At 33.3% G+C, this 25831-nt stretch overlaps 2 protein-coding genes and 1 pseudogene across 3 annotated transcripts; 1 reads left to right on the top strand and 2 right to left on the bottom strand.

Moving 5' to 3' along the window:
• Window positions 1-2395: 2395 nt before the first annotated feature.
• LOC142541277 (labd-13Z-ene-9,15,16-triol synthase, chloroplastic-like) lies at window positions 2396-5706 on the top strand (annotated as a pseudogene).
• A 1955-nt stretch (window positions 5707-7661) lies between these two features.
• On the bottom strand, window positions 7662-10310 carry LOC142542821 (MYB-like transcription factor ODO1). Its single transcript, XM_075649653.1, has 2 exons — window positions 9927-10310; window positions 7662-8450 (listed from the first exon to the last, which is right to left on the bottom strand). Exons 1-2 carry the CDS (start codon window positions 10187-10189, stop codon window positions 7826-7828), a joined length of 888 nt encoding a protein of 295 aa, XP_075505768.1. The 5' UTR covers window positions 10190-10310; the 3' UTR covers window positions 7662-7825.
• Window positions 10311-20267: 9957 nt separating this feature from the next.
• LOC142542820 (non-specific lipid transfer protein GPI-anchored 7-like) lies at window positions 20268-22815 on the bottom strand. 2 transcript variants are annotated; one of them, XM_075649652.1, is made up of 3 exons: window positions 22315-22813; window positions 21846-21884; window positions 20268-20585 (listed from the first exon to the last, which is right to left on the bottom strand). In XM_075649652.1, exons 1-3 carry the CDS (start codon window positions 22628-22630, stop codon window positions 20503-20505), a joined length of 438 nt encoding a protein of 145 aa, XP_075505767.1. In that variant the 5' UTR covers window positions 22631-22813; the 3' UTR covers window positions 20268-20502. The 2 variants fall into 2 exon arrangements, with proteins under 2 accessions (XP_075505767.1, XP_075505766.1); XM_075649651.1 differs by having other exon boundaries at window positions 20338-20594; window positions 22315-22815.
• Window positions 22816-25831: the final 3016 nt, after the last annotated feature.

The raw sequence follows: 25831 nt of genomic DNA, 5'->3' as shown, positions 1-25831 counted from the left end.
GCGTCTTTTTCGGGGCCGAAGTGCCTCTTCTTCTGAATCACAGGTCGGCATTCATCCAAGACATTCAACTTATGCTCCATCACCTCCCTCCTAACCCCTTGGAGTTCGGACGGACACCAAGCGAATACATCCTTATTTTTCTCCAAACACTGGACCAAATGTTCCTTCAAGGGTTCTTCCAAAGTTCGGGCTATCCTCACGACTCCGGATAGGGGATTTAGGATAAGCTCCTCACATACGTCTTCTGAAGTAACCTCCCCTGCTTCTTCGATTAGATGTAGTTGATTGAATCCCCTGGATTCAGGTCGATTTGGATATTCAATTTTAGCCGACTTCTACTCAACCCTTACTTCTTCCACATAAAATTTTCGAGAAATCTTCTGATCTCCTTTAACCTCTCCTACAGCTTCTCCGACAGGAAACTTGATCTTCTGGTGCAGAGCCGAGGCAATTACCATGAAAGCGGCCATGGCTGGTCTCCCCATAATAGCATTATACGATGAGGGGGCATCAACTATCACAAAGTTGATAATCCGGGTCTTTCTAGTATCTCATGCCCTGTGAATCCAAACAAAGCCGTGGAGATAGGCTCTACCGTGTATTCGCCCAAGTCCATCTGATCCATTGCCTCTTTAAACAGAACATTGACAGAACTTCCGGAGTCCACAAAGATACGAGCGACCTCATAATTGGCGATCATAGCTCGGATAAACAAAGCATCATTATGCGGGTCGGCCACTCCCTTCACGTCCTCGGGTCCAAAAGAAATCATTGGTCCTGAGCATGTTCTAGTGTTACTAATCTCCATGTTCTCCAATCTTCTGCTGCTAGCTTTCCCTAGCCCGATTGGAGTCTCCGTCTGTAGGCCCACCCGATATCATATTAATTACCCCTCGAGGGGGTGGTTGTTCCGAGGTTCCGCCCTCCGCATATTCGTGTTAGCATTTTGAGAATTTTCCCTTTGATTTGGAGCCCTTCTCCTTTCAGGATCCCTTTCCTCCCGAGTTCTCTTAGGGGGTCGGTGTCCACCACCTGGACTGGCTAGAATTGCTTTCATTTCTGGGTCAGTCTGGATAATCTGTTCTATTTCTTGATTTAAATGATGACATTCATCTGTAGTATGACCATAATCCTTGTGAAATCCACAATACCTTTCTGACCTGGGATTACGAGGTCCTCTATCACTACTCCGAGGTCTCCGAATGAGTTGTCGCTCATCACATAGCTCCAGGACTCGGGCTTTGTTGACTTTCAAAGGTGTGTAAGCGGCAAATTTTCCAAGCAACGTAGGTGGTTCGAAACGCTCAACCCTTGACACAATGTTAGTGGGTCGAACGTCTCGTGTAGCCTTGGCCGAAGCCTTCGGTTCACCTTTCCTAGCCATCTCTACTGCTTCCACGTTCATATACTTCTCTGCCCTAGCCAACAGTTCTTCAAAAGTAGCTGGGGGCTTTATTACCAACGACTTGAAAAAATCACCACCTCTTAGCCCTTGAGTAAAGACACTTATCAGTATATCCGGAGTAGCCGAGGGAACATCGATGACCATTTTGTTGAACCTCTTAACAAAATCTTGTAGCCTCTCCTGTTCTTGTTGTTTAACATTGAATAAACTCAGAGCTGTCAATGGATGTTTCTTGCTGCTTGCAAATTGGTGGAGAAAAGCTCTTCCGAAGTCTTGAAAAGTTTTGGTGGTCCCCGGCCTAAGAAAATTGAACCACTGCTGGGATGACCTGACCAAAGTGGTTAAGAAGACCCTGCACTTGATCGGGTCTGAGTATTGGTGCAGTAATGTCGCGTTCTCAAACCGGGATAGATGCTCTTCTGGATCCCCCGAGCCGTCGTATTCTCCAACGTTAAGGAATCTGAAATTTTGAGGCAGTTCGGCAGCCAATATCTCGGCCGAGAAAGGGATTCCCCAAGCCAGAAGGGGTGGAGGAGGGGGTGTATTCCTCTCTTCTCTAAGACGTTCCATCTCCTCCCTTAAACTTTGTATCTCTCGCCTCTGAGCTTCACGATCCTCTCCCGGAGGAAGATTGTTGTCTGGTCTATGTGCTAAGACTTGTTCTACAATCGTAGTGATCAGCCGGACGAGCTCTGCCATGTTGGACGTTGGTTGATTGTCCTCTCCCAATCGACTCCTAGTACTCGCCATCTTATCTCTCTTTCAAATATTTCCCACAGACGGCGCCAATTGATGATACCAAATTTTCCTTGGGTTCGGTCTGGTGAGCTTGAGCTTCAGATCCACAATGTTTGAGCTGGAGCAGATGGAACACTATCGGTCTATACAAACTAATATATATTGGAAGGTGCCGAGAATTTTTCCGGCGTGACCACTCTGAGGTTTTGATCGGATTTTGTATTTTGGAGTAAAGAAACGGGAAGATGAAATATGTGGAGTAATGCTGAAGAAAGTTCACGTCTCAATGCCCTTCATCATGAAATATACATGGGTATTTATAGTGGTTGAGAAGACTTCTTACTTTACTGTGCCGAAATCTATTTTAGGTAAATTTTCTTATGAAATTAAACTCTTCTCCAATCACTGCAAGTTCAGGCCGGATTTCTTGTCATATCTAATCATACGGCGAGATTCCAGCATATTTAAAGATCATCTACGCTTTTGACATTTGACAAAGCCCTTAGGATAGAAACAGGGCAGTTGAGTCTGAGATTCATGTCACAAGCACATGTGCTTGACAGAACCCTGCTTCAGGCGCTGGTTGGGTTCGGCTACCTGTGGCTCGGCTGAGTTCTGTCTAGGGGGCTCGGCCACCAGGGCTCTGTCGAGCCCTGCCCCGGGCTTGGCCATCGGTGACTCGGCCGAGCACCAGGGCTCGGTCGAGCTCTTGCCCAGGGCTCGGCCATCAGGGGTCCGGCCGAGCACCAAGCTCGGCTGAGGTGATCAAGAAGGACCGGCGAGCTCGTCTAGAAATGATACCGTATTCGGACGAGTCGTGCTCGATGGGTTACGTTTAAGGTCCTCGGGAAGAAATAGGACTCGAGCACGGTTGAATATTGGAGGCATCACATTTCCACCCGTTTTCATGTTTTCGACATAATTATTATTTTGCATTCGACCGCCGAATACATTTAAATATTAAAATAATTAATATTAATTAACTGATAATTAAAATTAAACTCGTTAAGTTTGTTTTGATGTGTTGGTGCTGCCTTTTCTAAAAATCAAAAAAGTTTTCATACTTTCTTAAGACAATATATATTACAAATTTAATTAAAACTTTAATCCTCTTCTTGTTTAATTTTTTATTTAATTAAAATATTACATCTCTTTTAAAATTTTCATATCAAATAAAAATAATCACCACATCAAATTTCTATTTCTCATATTTATCATTAATTTTTGCATATACATCGTATATAATTCGACTACTAATTATTATGAAAAATATGGTTGGTATAACTTCCTTCCCACCATCATTCCAGAAATTGGAAACTAAATTAATATATACACATTATTTAAAACCTCTGAAATTATTGAAACAATATATCTAAATTACATTAATTTAGATTTTAAATCGTCAACTTCGAGTTTATTTGGTGAATTATCTCTTTTGTATAACTTAATTGGCGGAATTTTTTTTTTTTAATATGCATTTTTATATATAAATATTTCCGTCCTATTTATAAGGGGATGATTTTTCAATTATTGCTATAGCTAATTATCCGCTGCAAAAATGGAAGATTTCATCCTTCCAATTCATCACTGCCTCCATCATCACAGTATCCATCTTCTGCTATTTTTGGATTTCCAAAACAACTAAAAAAGAAACACATCCGATTCCACCAGGTCCTCAGGGCCTCCCAATTATTGGATACCTGCCGTTCCTTCAGCTCAACCTGCACAAACAATTCACGGAATTGGCTAAAAAATACGGCCCAGTCTACAAGCTCTGGCTTGGAACCAAATTATGCGTGGTAATCAGCTCACCGTCCTTGATAAAAGAAGTTGTGAGAGACCAAGACACGATTTTCGCCAACCGGGATCCCCCTGTTGCAGCCATAGTTCTCACTGGCGGGTTAGACATAGTCTGGTCTCCGTATGGACGGTACTGGCGGGAGATGCGTAAACTATTCGTACGAGAGATGCTAAGTACGTAACAACAATCTTGAAGCTTCCTACGTTCATCGAAAAGACGAGGTTAGAAAGGTTGTTAAAAGCTTGTATACGAATGCCGGTAGTTCGGTTGAACTTAGTGAATTGATATTCGGTACTGAACTGAATGTCGTGTTCAGTATGATTTGGGGTGATACGATGGATAAGAAAATATTCGACAGGATTGGAAGTGAGTTTCGGGAGGCAATATCGAAACTTGTCGATTTGCTCGGCAAGCCTAATATTTCTGATTTTTTCCCAGTTTTGGCTAAGTTTGATGTTCAAGGAATAGAGAAAGAAGCAAAGAGTGTAAAGCCATCTGTCGAAGAAATTCTTGATTCTGTAATAAATGAACGTATGAAGACGATGGTGAGTGGAAAAAGGAAGGACGAAAGAACAAAGGATTTTTTGCAAATTCTTTTGGATCTCAAGGAGAAAAATGAACTAGATATATCAATCGATCTGCCTCAAATAAGGGCTATATTACTGGTAATTTCCTAGAGTTTCTTCGCTTTTAATTTTACTTTGAGAGATCAATTTAAAAAAAGCCCCTCAGGAAAAAATAAGGGCTATATTAGTTGCCCCTTCTCTATCTCAGTTTACAGCTCAATTGTTTGATCAATATTATGGAATGATTTGCCCATGTGCTGGCTGCAACATGAACTTAATTTCCTTATACTTGAGAAACTTGAGCTGATTCTAATGGCCATCAGTTGTCGACCATTGGTGCGTCAATATAATATTTGCTTCGATAAAAAACAAGAGGGAGATTAGAATACATTTAATATATGATGCATGTTAGTATACATGTTCAACATGAAAACTTGTAAAATTGAACGGAAAATCTTTGTCTGGAAAAAATTTCTGCAATAGGATATTATCGTCGGTGGCACGGATACGACGGCAACTATCATTGAGTGGGTGATGGCTGAGGTTTTGAACGATCCACAAGTGAAGAAAAAAGTGCAAGACGAGCTAACTGAAGTAGTAGGTCTAAACAATACGGTGGAAGAATCCCACATGCCAAGACCACACTATTTGGATGCCGTTATAAAAGAAACTTTTCGGCTCCATCCACCGCTTCCTCTGCTAGTCCCCAAGCTTCCCAGCCAATCCAGCATAATTGGAGGATACACAATCCCAAAGGGTTCTAGAGTTTTCTTGAATACGTGGTCCATTCACATGGATCCTCTTATTTGGGAGAACCCATCTGAATTTAAGCCTGATAGATTTTTGAACAACCCTGGAAAATTCGATTTCAATGGGAACAATTTCCATTTTCTCCCTTTTGGATCCGGGAGAAGGGTTTGCCCTGGAATTCTCCTCGCTGAGAGGATGGTGATACACTTTTTGGCCACCCTTTTCCATTTGTTTGATTGGAAGTTGCCTGAGGGAGAAAAGCTTGATTTGTCTGAAAAATTTGGGATTGTTATGAGGAAGAGGACGCCGTTGCTTGGCTATTCCTTCTCCAAGGTTCAATGATTTAGATATGTATGTAATTCGATGCATTTTGTATGTTAATTTACTGTTTCGTAAGCTACACTCCATGTAATCTTGTATTTGGGTCGATAAAGTTTAAATATATTTTTGTTGTTTTAAATAAATCAGACTTTGAACTTCAAATTTATCTGACATATTAAATTACATATTCATTTTAATTAAGATGAATTTCAAATTCATCTAATAATCATGTAATGTGAAACTCATTATAGTTTTCGTAACTATTATATAAATAAGTAAAATAAGTTTCATTGATAACCATGAAATTATAATAAAAATCCATTAATTTCAAATTCAGACGGTGCACACTTTGGTGAATTCTTCTAGCCACACCACTTGTTTGACCTTACTGATTAGCAACGAAAATGTATGGGCAGAAACGAAATGGCCTGTGTTTATGTCTTTATTGTTGGATAATGGTATTAGCCCGTCTCAGCTCTTGCAGCTCACTTCGCTCAATCGTCCTGTTTAGTCCGAATCCAAGCTTTGGCCCGCTACCGGCCTGTACTGCAGTTGATGCTGCTATTGGCTCTGTTTTTTTTAAATGGAATTACTATTCGCCTGTCTTTCATTCCCACGAAGAGTACAAATTTTTAGATTTTTGAATACGATATCATAAATTCACCCAACCCATATCAGGAAACATAAAACGAGTCATCAAGATTTATCTTACAACATTGAATGACTTGTGCCGACGCCTAATGTTATTTTGAGAGTGCCTGCTATTGTGTTGTATCAGAAATTGCCTCTACCACTACCAATGGATTAAATAGGTTTCCGTAATAACTTATATTTGATTTTTTTTAAAAAAAAATTAGTCATATAAATTGATATATTTTGGACTTTATTTTAAAAGTCGTCAATGTTTAATTTTCACCAAATAACTTGGATTTTTTTGTTTTAGTCTATATTCGCTCGAAACTACTCAATTTATCTAATAATGCTTATTTAAAAGCAATACTCTACTACATAACTCATATAACAAGAATAAAACATATATCATAGACATTATATTTTATTTAAGCAAAAATAAAGGGATTGAAATAAAACATATATTATACCCATTAAAATTATATCTTTTTTTTATAAGTGAGCCGAATTCGAAATAATTTGTTCAATGTTGTTTTAAAAAATTTAAGGACATTCATACATTGACATAAAATAACATATATAGATTTAGAACACCGGATAAAAGCTTCTACGTGGGTTAGTTGAAACCAGTGTTTTACCAAGAACCGATCACGAGTCCGATCCTAACCAACTCTAATAAGTGTGTTTATAATCAAATCGGTCAGAATCGATCGGACCGATCGTGAACCGGTTAAAAAACGGTTCACCCTTTTCTTTTCTTTTTTTGTTTAGAATTTGAATATTTTTTTATATACCTTCAAAAAAATATTTATTATATTTTATATTTTTATTTGTAGTTAAATATATATGATTATTTGAGTTTTGAATTTTGCTAAAAAAAATTATTTAGTAGTATTAGAGTTTATTTTGATTATCTTTTTATCTAAAAAATATAAATATAATTATATTTGATTATATATATGTTGTTTATATTTTAAATTTGATATACATATTTTTCATTATTATTTTTTAATTGTAAATCCAATAAAGAAACAGCCAAGGTCATAGTTTACAATGTTTGCTAGCCACGATGGCACAATTAATCCAATCGAAATTAGAATTATATTATCATTTTTATATATATTTAAGATTTTAGAATTTAAAATATTTATGTACTATATTATATTATTATTTTATTTGATATAACAATTTGTCAATCTGATCGATTGAACCATTTTTTTAATACAGACCTATGCCGATTAGATCATCTGTCCGATCATAAAAACATTGGTTGAAACATTTCTTTATATATGATATAATCGTCTGTATTAAAAAGATTGTTGAAACATTTGTTTATATATGCTATCTACCATAGTATTTGTTATAAGAAGGATAAACCAAATCCACCGTGGAATTTTACAGGCATCATATATAGTCGTACAAATATACAATTGAATCTTGTAAAAATAAGTTTAACTGGAATATATATTGCGTAGCATGCAACACGCGAGGTGCATTAGTATCTATGTACAACATTGTTTTTGTAAATAATAAAAAAAAATTCACACCTATGCATCACTCGAATCCAAAACATATATATGTACGCCTAAATTTAATATTTTATTTTGTATAATATCATTGATTTCCCCTTATTTCCCCCATACCTAAGGCCTTTTCAGTTTCCATACCACTGAAACAGTCGAATCCAAAATCATGAACCCCGAAATCTTGACATTCCAATAGCCACGAGCATGTGTCGTCCCAAGTTTGCAAGCAAAAGTTGTTCACCTCTTCGTCCAAACACGGGAACTCCGGTGGAACCTCGACTTGAGGCGGTTCATCTCCAAACAGGCAAGCGATCAAAGGGTCGTTTTCGTACAAACTGTCTTCGTGTAAGATCGATTCATCGGACGAGCATTTCTCACCCTCAAACAGGCAAGCGATCAGAGGGTCGTTTTCGTACAAACATTTTTCGTGTAAAATCGATTCATCGGACGAACAATTTTCATGTGGCGAAAACGGGTTTTCTTCTAAGCTTCCGGTGCATTCTGGGGATTTATTTTTGGCTGGTTTCGGGAAGTTCTCTGATTCATTGGACGGTGAATTTGTAGTTTCGTTGGTGTTTGGCTGTTGGACTAGGGGTTCGTGTGTGACAGGATCAATTCCCATTTTCAGCAACTTTTTCTTGATATGGGTGTTCCAATGGTTTTTAATCTCATTATCAGTCCTACCTGGCAATCTTGCTGCAATTTTGGACCACCTGATTTAGAAATTTTAGGTTAGCGTTAGTGCGTGACAATATTCATAATTGTAACGTGCCAGAAAGCAATACGGGCTGGTGAAAATAGTCTAAACAAATTATACTGACATAAAAAAAATTTTAAGTTTAATATTTGATCTGCAAAAACAACTATTGCACAAGACATGAACCCAAAAAAAAAAAAAACGAACATTGAGATTTTACTATTATTTCATGAAGTTTTAATAAATTGAATTTTTTGTGCGTACAAATTATTATATAAATCTCATTGTATATGTGGCAAGACTTTATTTTTAATTATGTCATTCACTGTTGTTAAGATTGAAACTTGAACCTAACTCAACCCCAAAAGCTAGCTCAAGGGGGGAAGATTGTCCAAGACCGTATATACAACTCTCATGTATTTTATCCAACCGATGTGAGAAAACTAACACACCCCTCACGCTCAGGAATGAACATCTGGAGCGTGAAGTTTACAAATGACCCAATTATGGCCAGAACGGGTGACCCAACTATGGGCAGTTCAACACATAACGGTGGAACATGAGCTCTGACACCATGTTAAGATGATATTTAGACCTAACTCAACTCCAAAAGCTAGCTCAAGGGGGGAGAATTGTCCAAGACCATATATACAACTTCTAGGTATTTTATCCAACCGGTCTGAGACAACTAACAATTGTACTTGAATGTTCCCAAAAATTCTCAACAATGTAAAGAATGATTTTAATGTCTAAAGCCTCTTGGCATCGGCGTGGTACCTTTATTCCCAAGGGGGGCATTAGATTTTTTGGGTTTGATACCACACACCTATCTGTCAAAATCAGACACGACCATATCAAAAAACCAAAAAACAAATTGTTCGGGAAACCATTATTTTATCTTAGCATTTTTAAGAGCTAAAGAAATTCAACTTATATATAGAGTGTGGGTGACGTTTCCTCCCCTTGAATGGATATTGAGGTGCCACCTACAATGTGCAACGCTTTCGGGGATACTTTGATTATAAAATCTATAGACGCCTTATTTTTATTTTATTTTAGGAAAAAATAGATATAATTTTGATGTTTGAATACAAGATTAATGAATTTTAAATTTAATAAATTCGTATATACTCTTTTTTATGATGACTTCTTTATTCAACATCATTGTTTATTTGAATAAAATACTTCTTTTCAAAAAAAAAAAAATTTAATTCGCTTTCGATGTACGTATAATGATAGATAATTAACTTATAATTATCCTAATATTTACTATCATACATAGTTTATTAAATCGATAAAAACATTCAATATTTATTAATTTTTTGATTTTTGATCAATATTAAATATATATATATATATCAAAGTTACACTAAAGTTGACCGCATTTGGTCCCTTCCTACATAAGGACTTTGAATGTATTAGGAAAAACATGTACGTACAAGGCTTGACACACCAAAAATCAAAGAGAGAGCAATGTTCTGAATATACATACCTGTTGCCGAGCCGTGCGTGAAGATCAATGACCAACTGCTCCTCTGCCGGAGTGAGAAGGCCTCTCTTCAAGTCAGGGCGGAGATAATTCGTCCAACGGAGGCGGCAACTCTTTCCACAGCGGCGGAGGCCCGCCAGTTTGGGGACTGCCCGCCAGCAGCATTGGCCTTTTGTCAGGATAAAATTAATAAGTTTATTATCTTCCTCCGCCGTCCACGGCCCTTTCTTCACCCCAGCTTTGTCGCAACAAGGTTGTCTTCCCATCTCCACCACCACAAATAAATAAATAAAAATGTAAATATATTTATAAACTTTGGTAGAACTCAAAAGTCCCCTTTACCCACCTTTATATACCCTCAAGCTAAGGCATAAAACGTATCCATTACTTTCTTCTTTAATTTCAAAAAAATAAAAATAAAAAAATTTGTGTGAATGTGTTATTATATACATATGGCCCACCGAAAGGCACTGATGAACTGCAAGCATGGTTTTAGATGTTATTATTGGAGCAACTCCACATGGGTAACCCAAAGACAAAGCTACAATGAATTTCAAGCACTGCCTTTTAATGTGAGCTTTCGGACCCAAAAATTTATATTACAATCTTTTGTTTTTGTTTTTTTAAATAATTCTTGAAATGGAGAATATTAATTTTTTTAAAAAAAAAATTTGTGATTTAGAAACATTATAATTTTAAATGTGAGAATACGACGAAGTTGTAAGAAATATATCAAATTTAAAAATCAGTGTACAAATTCTAAGAGCAAAAACTTGTTTGAGATGGTCTCACGGGTCGTATTTTGTGAGACATATCTATTATTTGGTTTATCCTGAAAAAATATTACTTTTTATGCTAAGAGTATTACTCTTTATTGTGAATATCGGTAGGATTGACCAGTCTCACAGATAAAGATTCGTGAGACCGTCTCACAAAAGACATACTCAAATTCTAAGTCGAACTCACAAATAAAGGAAATTCTGAATTTTTTTTAAAGATCCCGAAAATATTTGGCTCAAAACCAAATACGCAAGGATCACCTTTGTGATTGCTGCGTGACTCAAGGACTTCGTCATCACTAACGTCACCACCCGTTTGCTTGGATCCGTTTTATGGGGAGCATGGCATTTCCTTCTGTCTGCTCACAGGATGGATCACCAAAATTCAAATAAACTAAAAATTGGAGAAAAAAGAAAATAATCGAGTTTTCAATTTAGTTGAAAATAAATTTTATAACTATGTATGTGTAAGGTTGTATTTATCGACTAAATACTTTATAATATATTGCCGAGTACATGTTTTAGGGAAGTAAATATTTATGTAATTTCTTTGTTTTCGTTTACTACGTACTCTTTCATATTAAAATAAACTTTAAAGTTTGACACGTTTATAAGGTGTAAAAATCCTACAATACAGACTACGGGTGGATATTGGTTGGATTTTTCAGATTTCGGGTAGTTCGGGTCGGGTACCCGATTTGGTTAGTGTTTTTCTCCTCGAATCCGACCAAACTCTAGTGACTACCCGACTTGTCGGATACCCGTTTGGTTTGAGTTCGGGTATGGTTAGATTCAGGTCTCATATTTTTTAATGTCTATATATATATATAATGAAATGCTAACCAAATAATCTTCTACTTCCTATTCCCAACATCTTTTTGAACTTAATTTTTTTTTTAATATTGAATACCTAAAAATCATAAAATAGAAAAAACTAATCAGTGAGTTTCACTACCCCAAACTCAATTTATTATTATTAGCATCCAAAATTTGAAAAAGTTCCGAACTTTCTAATAACAAGAATACCAATTAAAATACAATCAAGATAATACCATAAATTTGGACCATTCCATCCAAGACCAAACCCATATCTCATCTTTTAAAAAATTTAAAAATCAGGTTTTCGGATATCCGACCGGTACTTAAGGAATGGATTTTGTATCCGAATCCGATCAGACCCAAGTTACCCGAAAAATACACTCGATCGGGTCGGGTACCCGATCGATTGCCCATAGTTGGGTCACCTGTTCTGCCCATAATTGAGTAATTTGTAAACTTCACGCTGCAGATGTTCATTCCTGGACGTGAGGGTGTGTGTTAGTTGTCCCACATCGATTGGTTAAAATACCCGAGAGTTGTATATATGGTCTTGGACAATCCTCTCCCCTTGAGCTAGCTTTTGGGATTGAGTTAGGTCCAAATTTCAATCTTAACATATATCTTTCTTTCATGACATTGTAAATGATTGATATTATTCCAAAGAGAAATCCGATCTTTTAAAAAAAATTCTCGAGCAACAATAAATAAAATTGAAGCAAAAATAAGGTTGCATAAAAAACCACATCTATGGATCGCCTGGTGTCCCCACTAAATCTATTTGATGCTTAACTCATATTATATCATGAATTAAAAAACCATGTATAAATAATAATATTTTGTTTAAATTATAACATATTTTCTGTGCAAATTAACAAATATATTTTTATTTGCAATTGTACCTGATACTCACGGGAAATTTAGGGTCCGCTCCCAGCAATTGTCACTAGTGCAGACGCAGGGTTTTGAAATTGTCCTGAGCCTGAAATCACGAAAAAGACCGTTAAAGGGGGCCAGGAGGGTGTCCTAGCGTAGCCCCTCCGACGCTCAAGTCAGTGACTGAGGATATATAGGGGGAGCAGCTAAGGGTGCTGCTGAAAATAATATAGTGAATCCAATAATCATACGCTCCAACCTGGTATTTATAGGAGAATACCTGGGTTTGTCATGGGCCATTCACCTGTGGGCCTTAATGATGGGCCGGGAATTTGGGCCGGATCTTGATGGGTTCATCCCTGGGCATCAGTACCTGTGCATTATATATAGGTGTAAAATCTTGGCAGATATGAAACTACTGATTTACAAAACAATACAGCTCAAATCTTTTAAACAGTATAATAATGCAATATGTCGATCACTAATGTATAAAAGAGTATAAAGAACTTTTAAATTCTATGAAGCATATCTGCTTCAAATTTTATTTTATTTATTATTATTATTTTTTTGCAATGAGCTTCCTTGAGACAAAATCACATGGTTAGTTTGATGCTATCTTGTGAGTTATATTCACAGGGTAGTTGGATGGCCCAGATTTAACATCATTTAAGATCTGAGTGTTAAAACAGGAAAACTGAAAACTTCATTAATTTTCATTTTTAGTTGTGTAAGTTTTCAATTTACGGTTTTATTCATGTAGGTTGGTGCTTATTATCACATGTAGTCAATTTTCACTAAAGTGTTAACGTGGCGCCAGAAATTGATGAAGTGATAACAAAAATTGATAAGGTGGCATCATAAATTATCGATGTTACATTAAACATTGTTGATGTACTTATATCATGTTCACAATCTGATTAAAAAAAAAAGATTGAAAGTGATAATAAATACGAACTTACACGACTAATACTATAACTTGAAAACTTACCTGACTAAAAATAAAAAAATTGTCATGTTATACATTCGAATTGTATTTTTCCCACTAAACATGATGGTTCTCCACATTTGAAAGAATTTGGGTTATAAGATCAACCCTTGGGACATCAATCTGGGGAACTCACGTGTTTTTTGGATTGAATTTTTCAATACGCTAGGGCATCTTCAACCCTGCGTCAAAATGGACCTCCCATTCCCTCTGCGCTATTTTTTTTAATTATAAATATTTAAGAATTATAAATATTATTTATCTAATATTATGATATTATTATTATATTAATTTAATAATTAGATATATTTAAATAATATTTTTTTATTATTTTAATAATTAGATATATAATAATAAAAATTAAAATATTTAATTATATAAATTTATAAATATATTTTAAAATAATTTTATAATTAAACATCTAACACACAAATTTATTGAATAATATTTAAACATTCAAGTACACAGTTAAAATAAAAATAAAAATTCAAATTCAGATAATTTAAATGCAAATATAATAAAAGATAAACAAACTAAATCATCAATAATTTGAAAAATCGGATCCAAGAATATGTAATTATAATAAAGGATAAACAAACTAAATCATCAATAATTATAAAATGTAATTATAATTATATCACTAAATTTAATAATTATACATTTAATAACTAATATTAACATTAATTATAATTATATTGTTAAATTTATAAATAAATAGTAAACAAATGGAATATTCTAGGAATATACTTTTTAGTGTAAGATTTGAAGTAAATGTGTTGGAGATGAATGTTATATTTGGTGCAGAAATTGCACCAAAATAGATTTATGGGTTGGAGATGGCCTTAGTTTGATGTTACCATGTGGGATAGAATCCATACGGTATTTGGACGGCCAGATTTAACATCATTTGAGGTTTGATTAATAAAACATGTGAGTTCTTCGTATTTGAAAGAATTTGAGTCGTCAAATCAACCATTAGGACAATTCGAGAACACATATATTTTATGGATCCAAATTTTCAAAATGGTTAGTTCGATGTTACCATCTGAATAATATCTATAAGATAGTTGGACGACCCAGATTTAACATCTTTAGGGTTGGAACGTTAAAATTTGCGAGTTTTCCACATATTAAAGAAATTAGGTCATCATATCATCAACATTCCTCAAAACGGATCAAAAAACAGTTTTGTTGCGAAACCCATTCGATTTCTAAAAAAATATTGAAACTAGATAATATGAACGACATTATATTCAAGTACTACGAGTTGGGCTTCTGACGCGCGACCATGATTTTATCTATATTTGAATAGACAAACCTTCAACTTTACTTACATAAATAAAACGGAGTGAAATTTGCTTTAAAAATAAATAATAAAAATCAATGCAGTGAAACCAAAAAAAAAAATTAATTTTTAAAAAAATAAGAAAAGTTTTTGCCAGCTCTCATCCGGTTTTTTTCTGATTAGTTCAATGATTAATATTCTAATATTAAATTTGTTCACGTTGCGAATCATAATCGGCATGAAATCTTGTCTCCCGATTAAAACAAATTTCGAGATTTTTCTATCAATTTCAATCAATTATTGAGGTTGCTAAATTATTTAGAGAACCGGCCAGGCCGTGTGTCCCTGGAAAACTTTGTATGCTTTGTTAATGAAATCTGTACAAGTTATTTGAATAACATACTGTTAAGATTGTTAACCTGTATTTTGTGGTACGTGTCTTATGTAGAAGATTTATTTTAGTCGGATTGAACAAATTATGGACATTACATTGTTTTTTCATTTGTGATTTGGACACAAATTGCAATAAATTATGTTATCGGATCCTTAAAATGATGGCAGCTAATAATTTCAACAATTTGGTCTTTGACTTTGAGCAACTAACCGGGTTCACTTTTTTTAAAAAAAATAATATATGATTATTTTTCATGCGAAGTACTCAAACTCGACAACTATTTCATAAAGTTTTTTTTTTATATATTTTCCGATCAGTACTGTTTTCTTGTATACAAAATAGAACTTGATTATTTTAATATTAAATTCTGAAGTATATATTAGTTACAGGCAGGAATATTGCGTTGCTAAATACAGCAGTGTCACTGAATTGAATCGACGTATGCATTTGTTAAAGTTCGGTATAATTTGTCGTAAAGCATAGTTTAGACAATAAAATAATAAGAAACAGATTAACATCAATAAAAAAAATTTGATTGTGGTTAAAGAAAGATGGATTTGGTGGAAGAAATAATTTCCTGACGTGTAATAAAGCGTAGGTTTGACAAATCAATAGAAATAACGTATTAAAGATATCAAGCGACTATATAATAATAATAATAATATTAAAATAATAAAAATCACAGGTGTAACCTATAAGATGAAATGCGAGAAGTTTAATGAAAATTATAGATTAGATTGTGGTAATTATGTATGAAATTCAAAATTTTCAAATCGTATAGCTTAAATATTACATGTCAATCGCTATCGTTCTCTTAATAGTGTTATTATTGCGTACCAACAATATTTATCATAGTAATTGTATATCTTGTAATCCATGTGAACTGAACCCTTGATATTGACTCTGATATCAATTGTAGAATCGATAATTTGACGTTTTATCAAACAATTCAAATATTTTAAATCATATAATAGTTCACATATCATTTGTTGATCACTCTTCAATCAAGTTAACTATAAGTTTCCAACAATAAGTTACAAAATATATAAAGAGGTGATGACAATTTATCGTAGTTAGGCAGAAAAACAATTTTTTTTATACACCTGAGTTTTCAAAATTTTATTTTAATGTAGTAACTTTAATATTTTTGGCTTTCAGTCTTATTTAATCGGAACACTGACGTGACATCAAAAAATGCTGACATGAAATTGAAAGATGCTGACGTTGCTTCAGAAATTTATGACTTGTCTAATGTCATGTCAACAATTGAAATTAAATAGCTAAAAATTTAACGAAGTGTACCAAAATCAAACTTTGAAAACTTAGTGGAACAAAATCCCCGAATTGAAAAACCAAAAAGTAAAAAAAAAAAAAGCTAGTTAAGCAAAGAGGATCTACCGACGGTAGACAACATTTTCTTAACAGGAGACTGGTTATTCTTGTTAAAAGCTTTGTTTTGTATGTCCCTCTTGGATACATGGATTTGGATTCATCGTTTTTATATGACCAGAAAAGATTGATACCAAAATTGAACTCGTTCCCTCAAATCATCTTATTTTAAAGTAAATAAAACGGTATTTGTCGTGATTTAAACAAGAAAAGAGAATTTGCCGTGATTAAATGTAGCAAGGTTATCCCAAAAATAATTTTATCATAGTTTAAAAATTCTCGACATGACCATTGATTTTAATTTTTATTGTCATAACACATTAAAAATATTCTAGTTGTATTTATATTCTGACATACCCCAAAATATTGAAATTTTGAAATACACGACACACCATTAGAAAACTAAGTCTGTATATATTAATTGAACACTTTTTTATATGAGACTCTTGTCTATAATAATAATAATAAATAAATAAATACATAAATTTATCCTTGTTTTTCCTTGTGAAATAATTGAAAAACAAGTTAATTATCCAATTTTCCATTTACCTTGCGTAGTTGCCTTGACTGCCCCGCTCCCGACCCTCATAACTCTCAAAGAAAATTATTGGGAAAAAAAATTTAATTAACTAATTAATTTAAAGCTTTTATTAATTAGCACGTTACATGCTAATCCTGAAGTCATCCATCAGGCTAATCTCCATTAGTCAGAAAAGTCTCATTCTCCAACTCAAATGCAACTAAGGCAAAACTACATCATTATGACTTTAGAACTATCGTTCACACAATTTATTGCTAGCTTGCAAATTCTACAACTCAAAGTTGTTTTTCTAGTGATTATTTTTTCATAAAACATCACGCAAGTATTTATAATTGTGCATAATTATTCTTGAGTTATTTTTTGTTTATGTTACTCTGCTACGTGTCGTCACTAGGTCTTACAATATCTGGGATAACATTTATTCCTGATATACAAATTTTTTTACAGTTTATATTAAACAGAAATCCCTACAAATACAATAATGATTGTAACATTAAATAATAGTTGTAAAATAATTTCAGATTTCATTAAATAAATTCCAAAACATACTCGTAATAATATGTTCCTGGAATGTGACAACATGTACATATTATGATTCACCAAACGCCTCCTGTAAGTAAATATGACGGAATTTGGGTGTAATCTCATCGTCACGCGGAATTTGGTGATAATTATAATGGAATGGGAAGTGGTCGTTGAAAATCGAAGTTCAATATCTCTTCGGCCAATACCTAAAATTACCTTTTGAGAGGTTATTTTCACAATTAACATGGAGTTGTCGGCCAACTCGAAGACTTCAAACAAGTGTTAGGAGTACTTACAAAGTTAACTCCATAATTAATGGATTAATGACAGGACTTGGAGAAGATGGTCTTTCTTGAAGTTGATGATGATATGCTGCTCCTTTTTGTCTCGGTTGGTGGAAGAAGCACAGATATGTTTTTTATGATTTTTTTTTGTGTGGCGTGATGTTTTGAGTCTTAAGATTTGTTGATGTATATTCTGAACTAAGAACGATGAGTCGATAATGTACATATATGTGATAAATTGACGTCTGAGTAAAAAAAATGTTTGTTCTAACTAAGAACATATTTATTTTCATTGTTAAATAGATAAAAGAAAACCAAATTTGTCTTCTATTTATTTAGATTATCATTATACAAATCACAATAGATTTGAAATGACTATAATATTAGGATTTGAAATATACTATTATTAATATAATTGTAATGTAAATAAGTGTGAAAATTAATTTGAATTTTTATTATCTAATTTATTTGAATAATAAAAATATATTTAAATTCATGCTCTGTTCCATCCAAATTCAAAGAAGATGATTGGATAAATTTGTTTCATATTTCAAAATGATCAGCAACGTGATGAGCTTGATGGACTTTTGCCCAATTGCTTGGAAAAATGGAAAAAGGAAACGGTCATACTATAATTATTATGTTGGGTGTAATAATTATATCTGATTGATAGAGCGATCGAACCATGGTGTTTGAGCTGCTATGTGCTTTAAAAGATTTAAGTTGCATCCATTTGGTAAAGTGGTAAGCACTCGGTCCTACAATAAGCTATAGCTAGTAGTAATGATGTAACTCAAATCTTTTAAACCGCACAGCAGCTCAAGCACAACGGTTCGATCGCTCTACCGAACAAAAGACAATTATTGCATCAGCCAACATATTACATTTCATAGGAATTAATCGGAAATGAGTTTGGCGCCGTCGGTCACAATTTTATATGACGTGTCACTTCGACAATATTTATATTTTGACATCACATCATACGATTATCATAGGACGACTCACGTTGAATATGGATTTTTCTACTAAGCATTCCGTACGTAGTATTTCTCATGGTAAAATTTTAACATTTTGATAATCAATATATGATTTCATATACTATTAAAATGTAAAAAAATTAGCATAATAGAGAGGACTAACCGTATTAAGTAGCGACCGGTGTTGACGTAGGATCGGCTAGATTTTGTAACTCCAAATGAATTGGCGAAACTAAATTGTAGTCAGATTTCTAGCTATGATATATTTCAAATAATATTAATTAGTTTATCTCATTAAAAAACCGACATGGATTAATCTAGATTCGAGTTTAATTAGTATATTTTATATATTTTTTATAAAATAATTGAAAATATAGTAATGAATTATTCATAAACTCAAGGGGGGAGGATTGTCCAAGATCTATATACAACTCTCGGGTATTTTATCCAACCGATGTGAGACAATTAACAGGCCTCACATGTCGTATTTTATGAGACGAATCTCTTATTTAGGTCATCCATTAAAAAATGTTACTTTTTATGCTAAGAGTATTATTTTTTATTGTGAATATCGGTAAAATTGATTCGTCTCACAGATAAAGATTTGTGACACCGTCTCACAAGAGACATACTTTTATTCGTAAGTGAAATAGCTTAAACAAGTTTTTTTTTATTATCTCTTAACTAGACAATCTCGCAAAAAAATATTTATTAAAAAAAAATTATTAACCTAGTAACTTTTTTTTTAGAAAAATATTAATACTGGATATTTGGGTTAAGCTGGGTCGGTGGATCTGCCCGGTAGGAGTTCGAGATGGGGTAAGCTAACATAAAAATAAATGCCTGATGAATATATGTTTAATCGGATTGAGCATAGTCGGTCAATTTTCACAGATTATAGGGATAATTAGATACATAACTTCATATCTCGTTTCCTTTTGAATTTTGATGATCTTTTACCTGGTTACCTTTAATCTTTGAAAAATTAACTTTCATTTAGAATTTTAACACTAAAATTTCCTTGGCCTCCAAAATCCAATTACCCTAACCCAAAATCCTAATTTTTTTTGCTCCCGCGTAATTAATCAAGATCTTATCCTGTGATATTTTTCACTTTTGGATGGTGCTGGTTATTTTAAGGTTTTTAATTTCTCATTTTTGGATGTAGAATATTGTTCACTAATGATTTTTTTAAAAGAGTAGTTCATAGATATACATCCGTACCATAGATCGACTTAGTACATATTTAAAATAAAAAATAATATTTTTTCCCTGTGTCGGATTTATCCGAAAATTTGTCTCATAAAATTGAGTTATGATCAAGTCTCATGAGAGTTTTTATATTTTTTAAACATCCTTGAAGATGATGCAAGCTCAGTTTTCTTTCCGTACGTAAACTGCCACAAAATTAAGGGGAGGAGGGGATGCCATAAACTTGAACGAATCAACTCATGGTCTGATCTATTTGGCATGATACACGCTCAATCTAGAACTACTGAATTATTTTGAGATTGATTCGCAAACTCATGCTTTCCCAAAAGTTCAAATTTCATGCAATACAGGGAAACAAAATACATACATCGATTATCATGCCATACATGGAAACATAAAATCGAACACATTATTCTGCGATATCACTTATTAACGCATCACTGGGAAAAAAATTCATCATAGAAAAACATGAAAATCCATAGTGATCCAGAAAATTAGTAAGAATAAAGTCTTCACTCAAGAGAGAAATATGGTAGACGAAACCAAGAGTAAGGCTGGCATTCCAATCCATGAAATTCTGTCCACGGCATTCCCCTTATCTGGTGCCCCTATCAAAATCAATTTTAATAACTGGCCAAAGAATTTATATACAGTTGAACAATTTAACCAAGAATTTCAGATAGCAATTTTTTTCGGAGAAATTAAATTTTCAGTCTTATCCGAGAGCTCCTACTGATATAACCTCAACTGATAACTTAAAAATTTAGGATTTACAAAGTTTCTAACATTGTGTTTAGATTAAGGGTGGTGATAGCAAAGAATCTAGATCCATATATGATCCAAATCCTCCTTTCAAATTTCGAATCATTTCGTCACTCCATGAACCAGAACCTGGCTTCGGAGGCCTCAAATTTTACAATTTGAAAACTATTACTGATAGGCTCGTAATAGTTAATATTTTATTTTCATATTTCTCATTATTCTAGCCTCCGATATGTTTAATTGATACATTTTTATGTAATTTTATTGTAGGAGGAACTTTCACGGTCTTGGAGCAAATTTGAGCTAAAAAGGTGATGTTTATCACATTTGAAGTTTCCAAGATAGAGTTTTGAAAGAGAATGGCCAAACCAGAAGAGGTCCTGGAATAAGACGTGGCCATGCCTTATAACTATTCTTTGGCTGCTTAAATGACAAGATAAGATTTTGTGTAACAAACAAAATCTTCAAAAAATAAAAAAAGCCAAAAAAAATCTCAAGCAAAGAAGGAAAAAAGCGGCAGAGGATCTTCTCTCACCAATAACAAATCTCACGTGCTCAACTCAAGAACAAAAAGAAGAGAAATTTCTACAATCACTATTCACGATAATAAATTCTTCAATTTATTATCGTTAATTAATTTTCAATTCTAGATTCAACATTCTTTCTTGCTTGGTAATTTTAGTTTAGATTATTTTATTTAGTAATTATCAAAACAAATCCCCCCTTTTTATTTTTATTATCAAAAGAAATAAATCTCTACCGTTCCCTGTGGATTCGATCCTACTCACCATTACACTCGTTTTTATTTAAAAGGGTAGGAATTAATTTGATGGTCAACGACAGCACACCAATTACCAAGTGAATTTATATCAATTTGTGGAATTTTCAGAAGGTCTCAGAAGGTAAGTTATTGTTTCAATCTATCAGGTGGGAACAACAAGACCACGTTATGCCACTAATTTGACAAGTCATGGTCAACTCATTGAAAACGAAGATTCTTGTCTGTTTTCACACGATATATTCAATCTTAAATTAAGAGCATAGGCCCCTGTGATCAATAATAGAGTGAGAAAGACGCAATGTAATAGCTATTTTACCTGGAGGAGGAGGAACAATCGAAGAGCCTGGAGCAAAAGCTGTAGAGGCAGAAGAAACCAAAAGCACCCTCTATTAGTCCACGAATACAATCCAAATAAACGATCAATAATTACTTGCAGTAAAAATCGACAATTTGGAGCAAAAAAAAAAACTCGATTTGTTGTACAAAATTCAAGCACTAATACAACAAAACCTTGATCATTTAACAAACGATCCACCAAGTGATATGGAATTAGCAAATTAATTACAGTTTGTGGCTAATATACCAATTAAATATGGAGACTCGTGATCAAGATTTTTAGTGTAAGATGAACCATCAAACAAGTATTATCCTAGAGAGGATATTATTTCATTTTCTTTATCTATTGTTTTTTTTTTTACATTAATTTACTATTTAAATCAGGGAATAAACGAAGTATATTATTACGCCACGGGAGGGGAAAAAAAAAACCGGAGCGGGAGTCGTACCTTTGCAGGTGCTGACGTCATTAGGGAGACCACAGCGTTTGGGAAGCGCGAGTGCTTGATTGACATCAATCCCAAAAGCACTCAACCCACCTGGCTGATTATAAATCTTGCACAGGCAATCAAGCTCAGTTTCCACCACTGATTTGATGGCGGTACAGCAGTCTGAACCCGGCGTGCCTGTGGTGTTCAGGTACTGTGCACACTGCACCAGCTTAGATACGCAGTCCGTCGACTGACCCTCCGCCACTTGGCTGGTGGCGACCACCAGCAGCGCCACCGTCAAAACTACCGCAGTCGTGGTGGTCTTTGTTGCCATGTTCTGATTTGGGTTGTGATCGAAGTGGAAGATACTTTATGCTTGTCGTCTGAAAGTGAGAAATCGGAGAAAGAGAAAAATAGGGGTCAAGAAATGTGAGAGAATCAATTATACATCGTTGGTCAATTATTTTATTTAATGTTGGACAGGCTGGGCTGGGATACGGGAGGAACCTGTGGGGGTACGCGTGAAGAATTACGAGTACTTTTTTTTTCATGTAATGAAATGTCTGTGGCTTTTATAATAAGAGCTGAGACAGTATCCTATGAAGAATATAGAAGCACGCATAATAACATTTTGTATATAATTATTAATAAAATCAAGATAAAAAACCAAGTCGACTTGGTGCACCTCGAATCGAACGGACCAACTCCACCTGCAGCTACACTTTGACCAACTCCATTGGCAGTCGGACAGGACCAACTCCAACCGCTCCAGCATAAAATCATCCTAATATTAAAAATTGTCAACAAGTCGAATATGATCGTTTTACTGTTAGAAACAATACAAATTTTTTTCAAACAGTCATATTCTTGTTTCAAACATTTATATTACCTTTGGAGGCCATAAATACAACACTTGAAAGATCAAACAACAAGATTTTGATGGGATCCAAATATTATTTGTTACATGATGACCCAGATATGTATAATGTTTATCTACATATGGTGAGTATAATAGTCGCTCATGTCCTAGTATATTTTGGTTCATCATCTGTGGTGCTACTAGGTTGCGTAGATTTTCGTCATATGTTATATGTTTTTTTTTTTTTTTTTTTGTAATTTGTGACATTGTGGGATGACCGTATTATGATTTGAATCTGAAAAAAAAAAAAAAAAGAATGGTTATTTCAATAGGAACGTATAGACACAAGAGCCGGAGCTTCTCTTCGCCAAATGTGAAAGAGTAGAAATTTGATGACATTTGGGTTTGAATTTTTCTAACAAAATACAAAATAATACATTTCAATAAACTTCACATCAGTTAGATTTTTGCCCTAAAATCTTAATTATTATTATTTTTTACTTGAGCTATGGGCTCAATACAAAATGTTGATTTTTTGGGATTTATCTATCATTTTTACTCGAGTTAACTAGGCTAAATACAAGTTTAGTTAAAATCTCAATAAAAAAAAATATAAAAAAATAAAAGAGCCCATTTGAGGGCATACATGTAGCTCCCTCCTTTCACACTGGGCAGAGAAAAACATAAAAATAATTTTTAAAAATCAAATTGCATGTCCTTATTTTTTCTTATTAAATTTAATCAAATTTATAAAAATATGAAATAGTTAATATCAAATTTATTGTGTATGACTTCACTTAGAGAAATAGTTAATATCACAGAAAAATCTACACAATCGGATACTTATTTTTTCCCATAATTATTTAGCCTCGCTAGTCTCTGCCGAAATGGTCTTCTTATTTTTATTTTTTAGAAAGAAGAAATATTTGGAACCGATATAATATTCCAACGTAAACGTTGGGTTATGGCACAAAAGATTAATAAATGACTCGGGGGATTCCATCGAAGGCTTCTTCTTTGGTACTCTATATTGAAAAATCCAAGATTTAACTTATTTTCTTGGTTAATAATTAGTAATGGTAGCTTTCAAATTAATACAGCGGAGTCTAATTTGGACCCTGTCAAGTCATGGGTGTTTAGGAGACTTGGAATATTCAACGAAGTTCAGATAAAATTGAATGTTGATATTTTGTTTCAAGCTTGACTTCGCTGTCTTTGAGGACATCTGGTCTTCATTATGTTGCTGCTGAATTTAATGGCAAATTTCCTTTATAATACTCGGAAACAAATAAATAAATTCAGATTTGAAGATTTTCCGACACACGCCACCGCTCAAATTCAATTCGTTTGATGCACGTCTCCTTGGAAGTCTTTTTTACATTCTGGTTTACTTTTCAAGGTGGGATAATCTTATTGTCATCGATAATTATACCAACAGGGATTTATGGATGCAATTAATCTATTATCTATCTGTACATATTATAAAAGTGTGAATCAAGGTCAAAGTATTTCTATTTTGTATTGTCAACTTTGTCCTTATTTTGTACATATAGGAAAAATTTAGTGAGGATGTTTTTGTCAAATCAGTTATTATGACAAGGACAAAACTGTCAAACTACATTTATGTTAGATAATGATCAAGTTGCCAAAAAAGCTGAAACTTTAAAATTCTTTGATTTTTATTTTCTTGTAGATGAATTGAACAAACTTTTTTCACAAAAAATATTAATTTGAAAAGATTGAAATACCAAAATATATTGGTTTTATTTGCTTATAGATGAAGTGAAAAAGAATTTTTTCACAAAAAACTTAATTTGTAGATTTTTTCACAAAAAATTTAATTTGTAGAAGATTAAAATAACAAAATTCTTTTGTTTTATTTTCTTGTAAATAAAGTGAAAATATTTTTTCCACAAAAACTTAATTTGTATAACGATATGATGTTAAATATCTTTTATTTTACGTTCATTAAGATTAATTAGTTTAAAATGAAGAATTAAACTAATGAAGCCAAATAATTAAAATAATTTTGTTTTTGTTTTAACAAGGTTGGTGTTATGAAGAAGGTTCGATATTTAATTACATTTACAAAATGATACAAGAATTATCATATATAAATATAGATAATCCTAATAAATATTTCATTTATATTTATTTTATCTCTATTTCTTTATAAAAAAGAAAGTCAACTAATATTGTTCAAAGCCTTGGTTTATTATGAAAATTTAACGATATAAGATTGAATAATATATTTGTATTAATTTTAACTATATTTTCCTCTTTTTAAAGGTTAGAAACTATAACAATTATTTTATGAGAGATTCTTGCAATTAACGAATGATTATTTTTATAAGAGATATATATTGACAAATCAGTTATATTTTTTGTAACATTAAAAGATATATCTTTGTATGTAAATTTTTAAAATTATGATAAATAAATTTTTATAAAATTTATTCATTAGCAATACTCACTACTTCTCCATAGACAAAGTCAAATTTATTTGGTTTTTATTTACTTGTAGATGAAGTGAACAAATATTTTTCACAAAAATATTTGTTTGAATGTGATTTCTTTTATTTTGTAGATTTATAATCTTTTGAATGGCTTTATATATGCAAGAAGTTTATATTTAATTTGGTGAGGAAGTTTTTGTAAAATCAATTATTATGATGA

Source organism: Primulina tabacum, chromosome 4 (assembly GCF_025594145.1).
Source record: "Primulina tabacum isolate GXHZ01 chromosome 4, ASM2559414v2, whole genome shotgun sequence".
NCBI classification, from domain to species: domain Eukaryota; kingdom Viridiplantae; phylum Streptophyta; class Magnoliopsida; order Lamiales; family Gesneriaceae; genus Primulina; species Primulina tabacum.
This window is presented reverse-complemented; position numbering and strand designations above follow the sequence as displayed.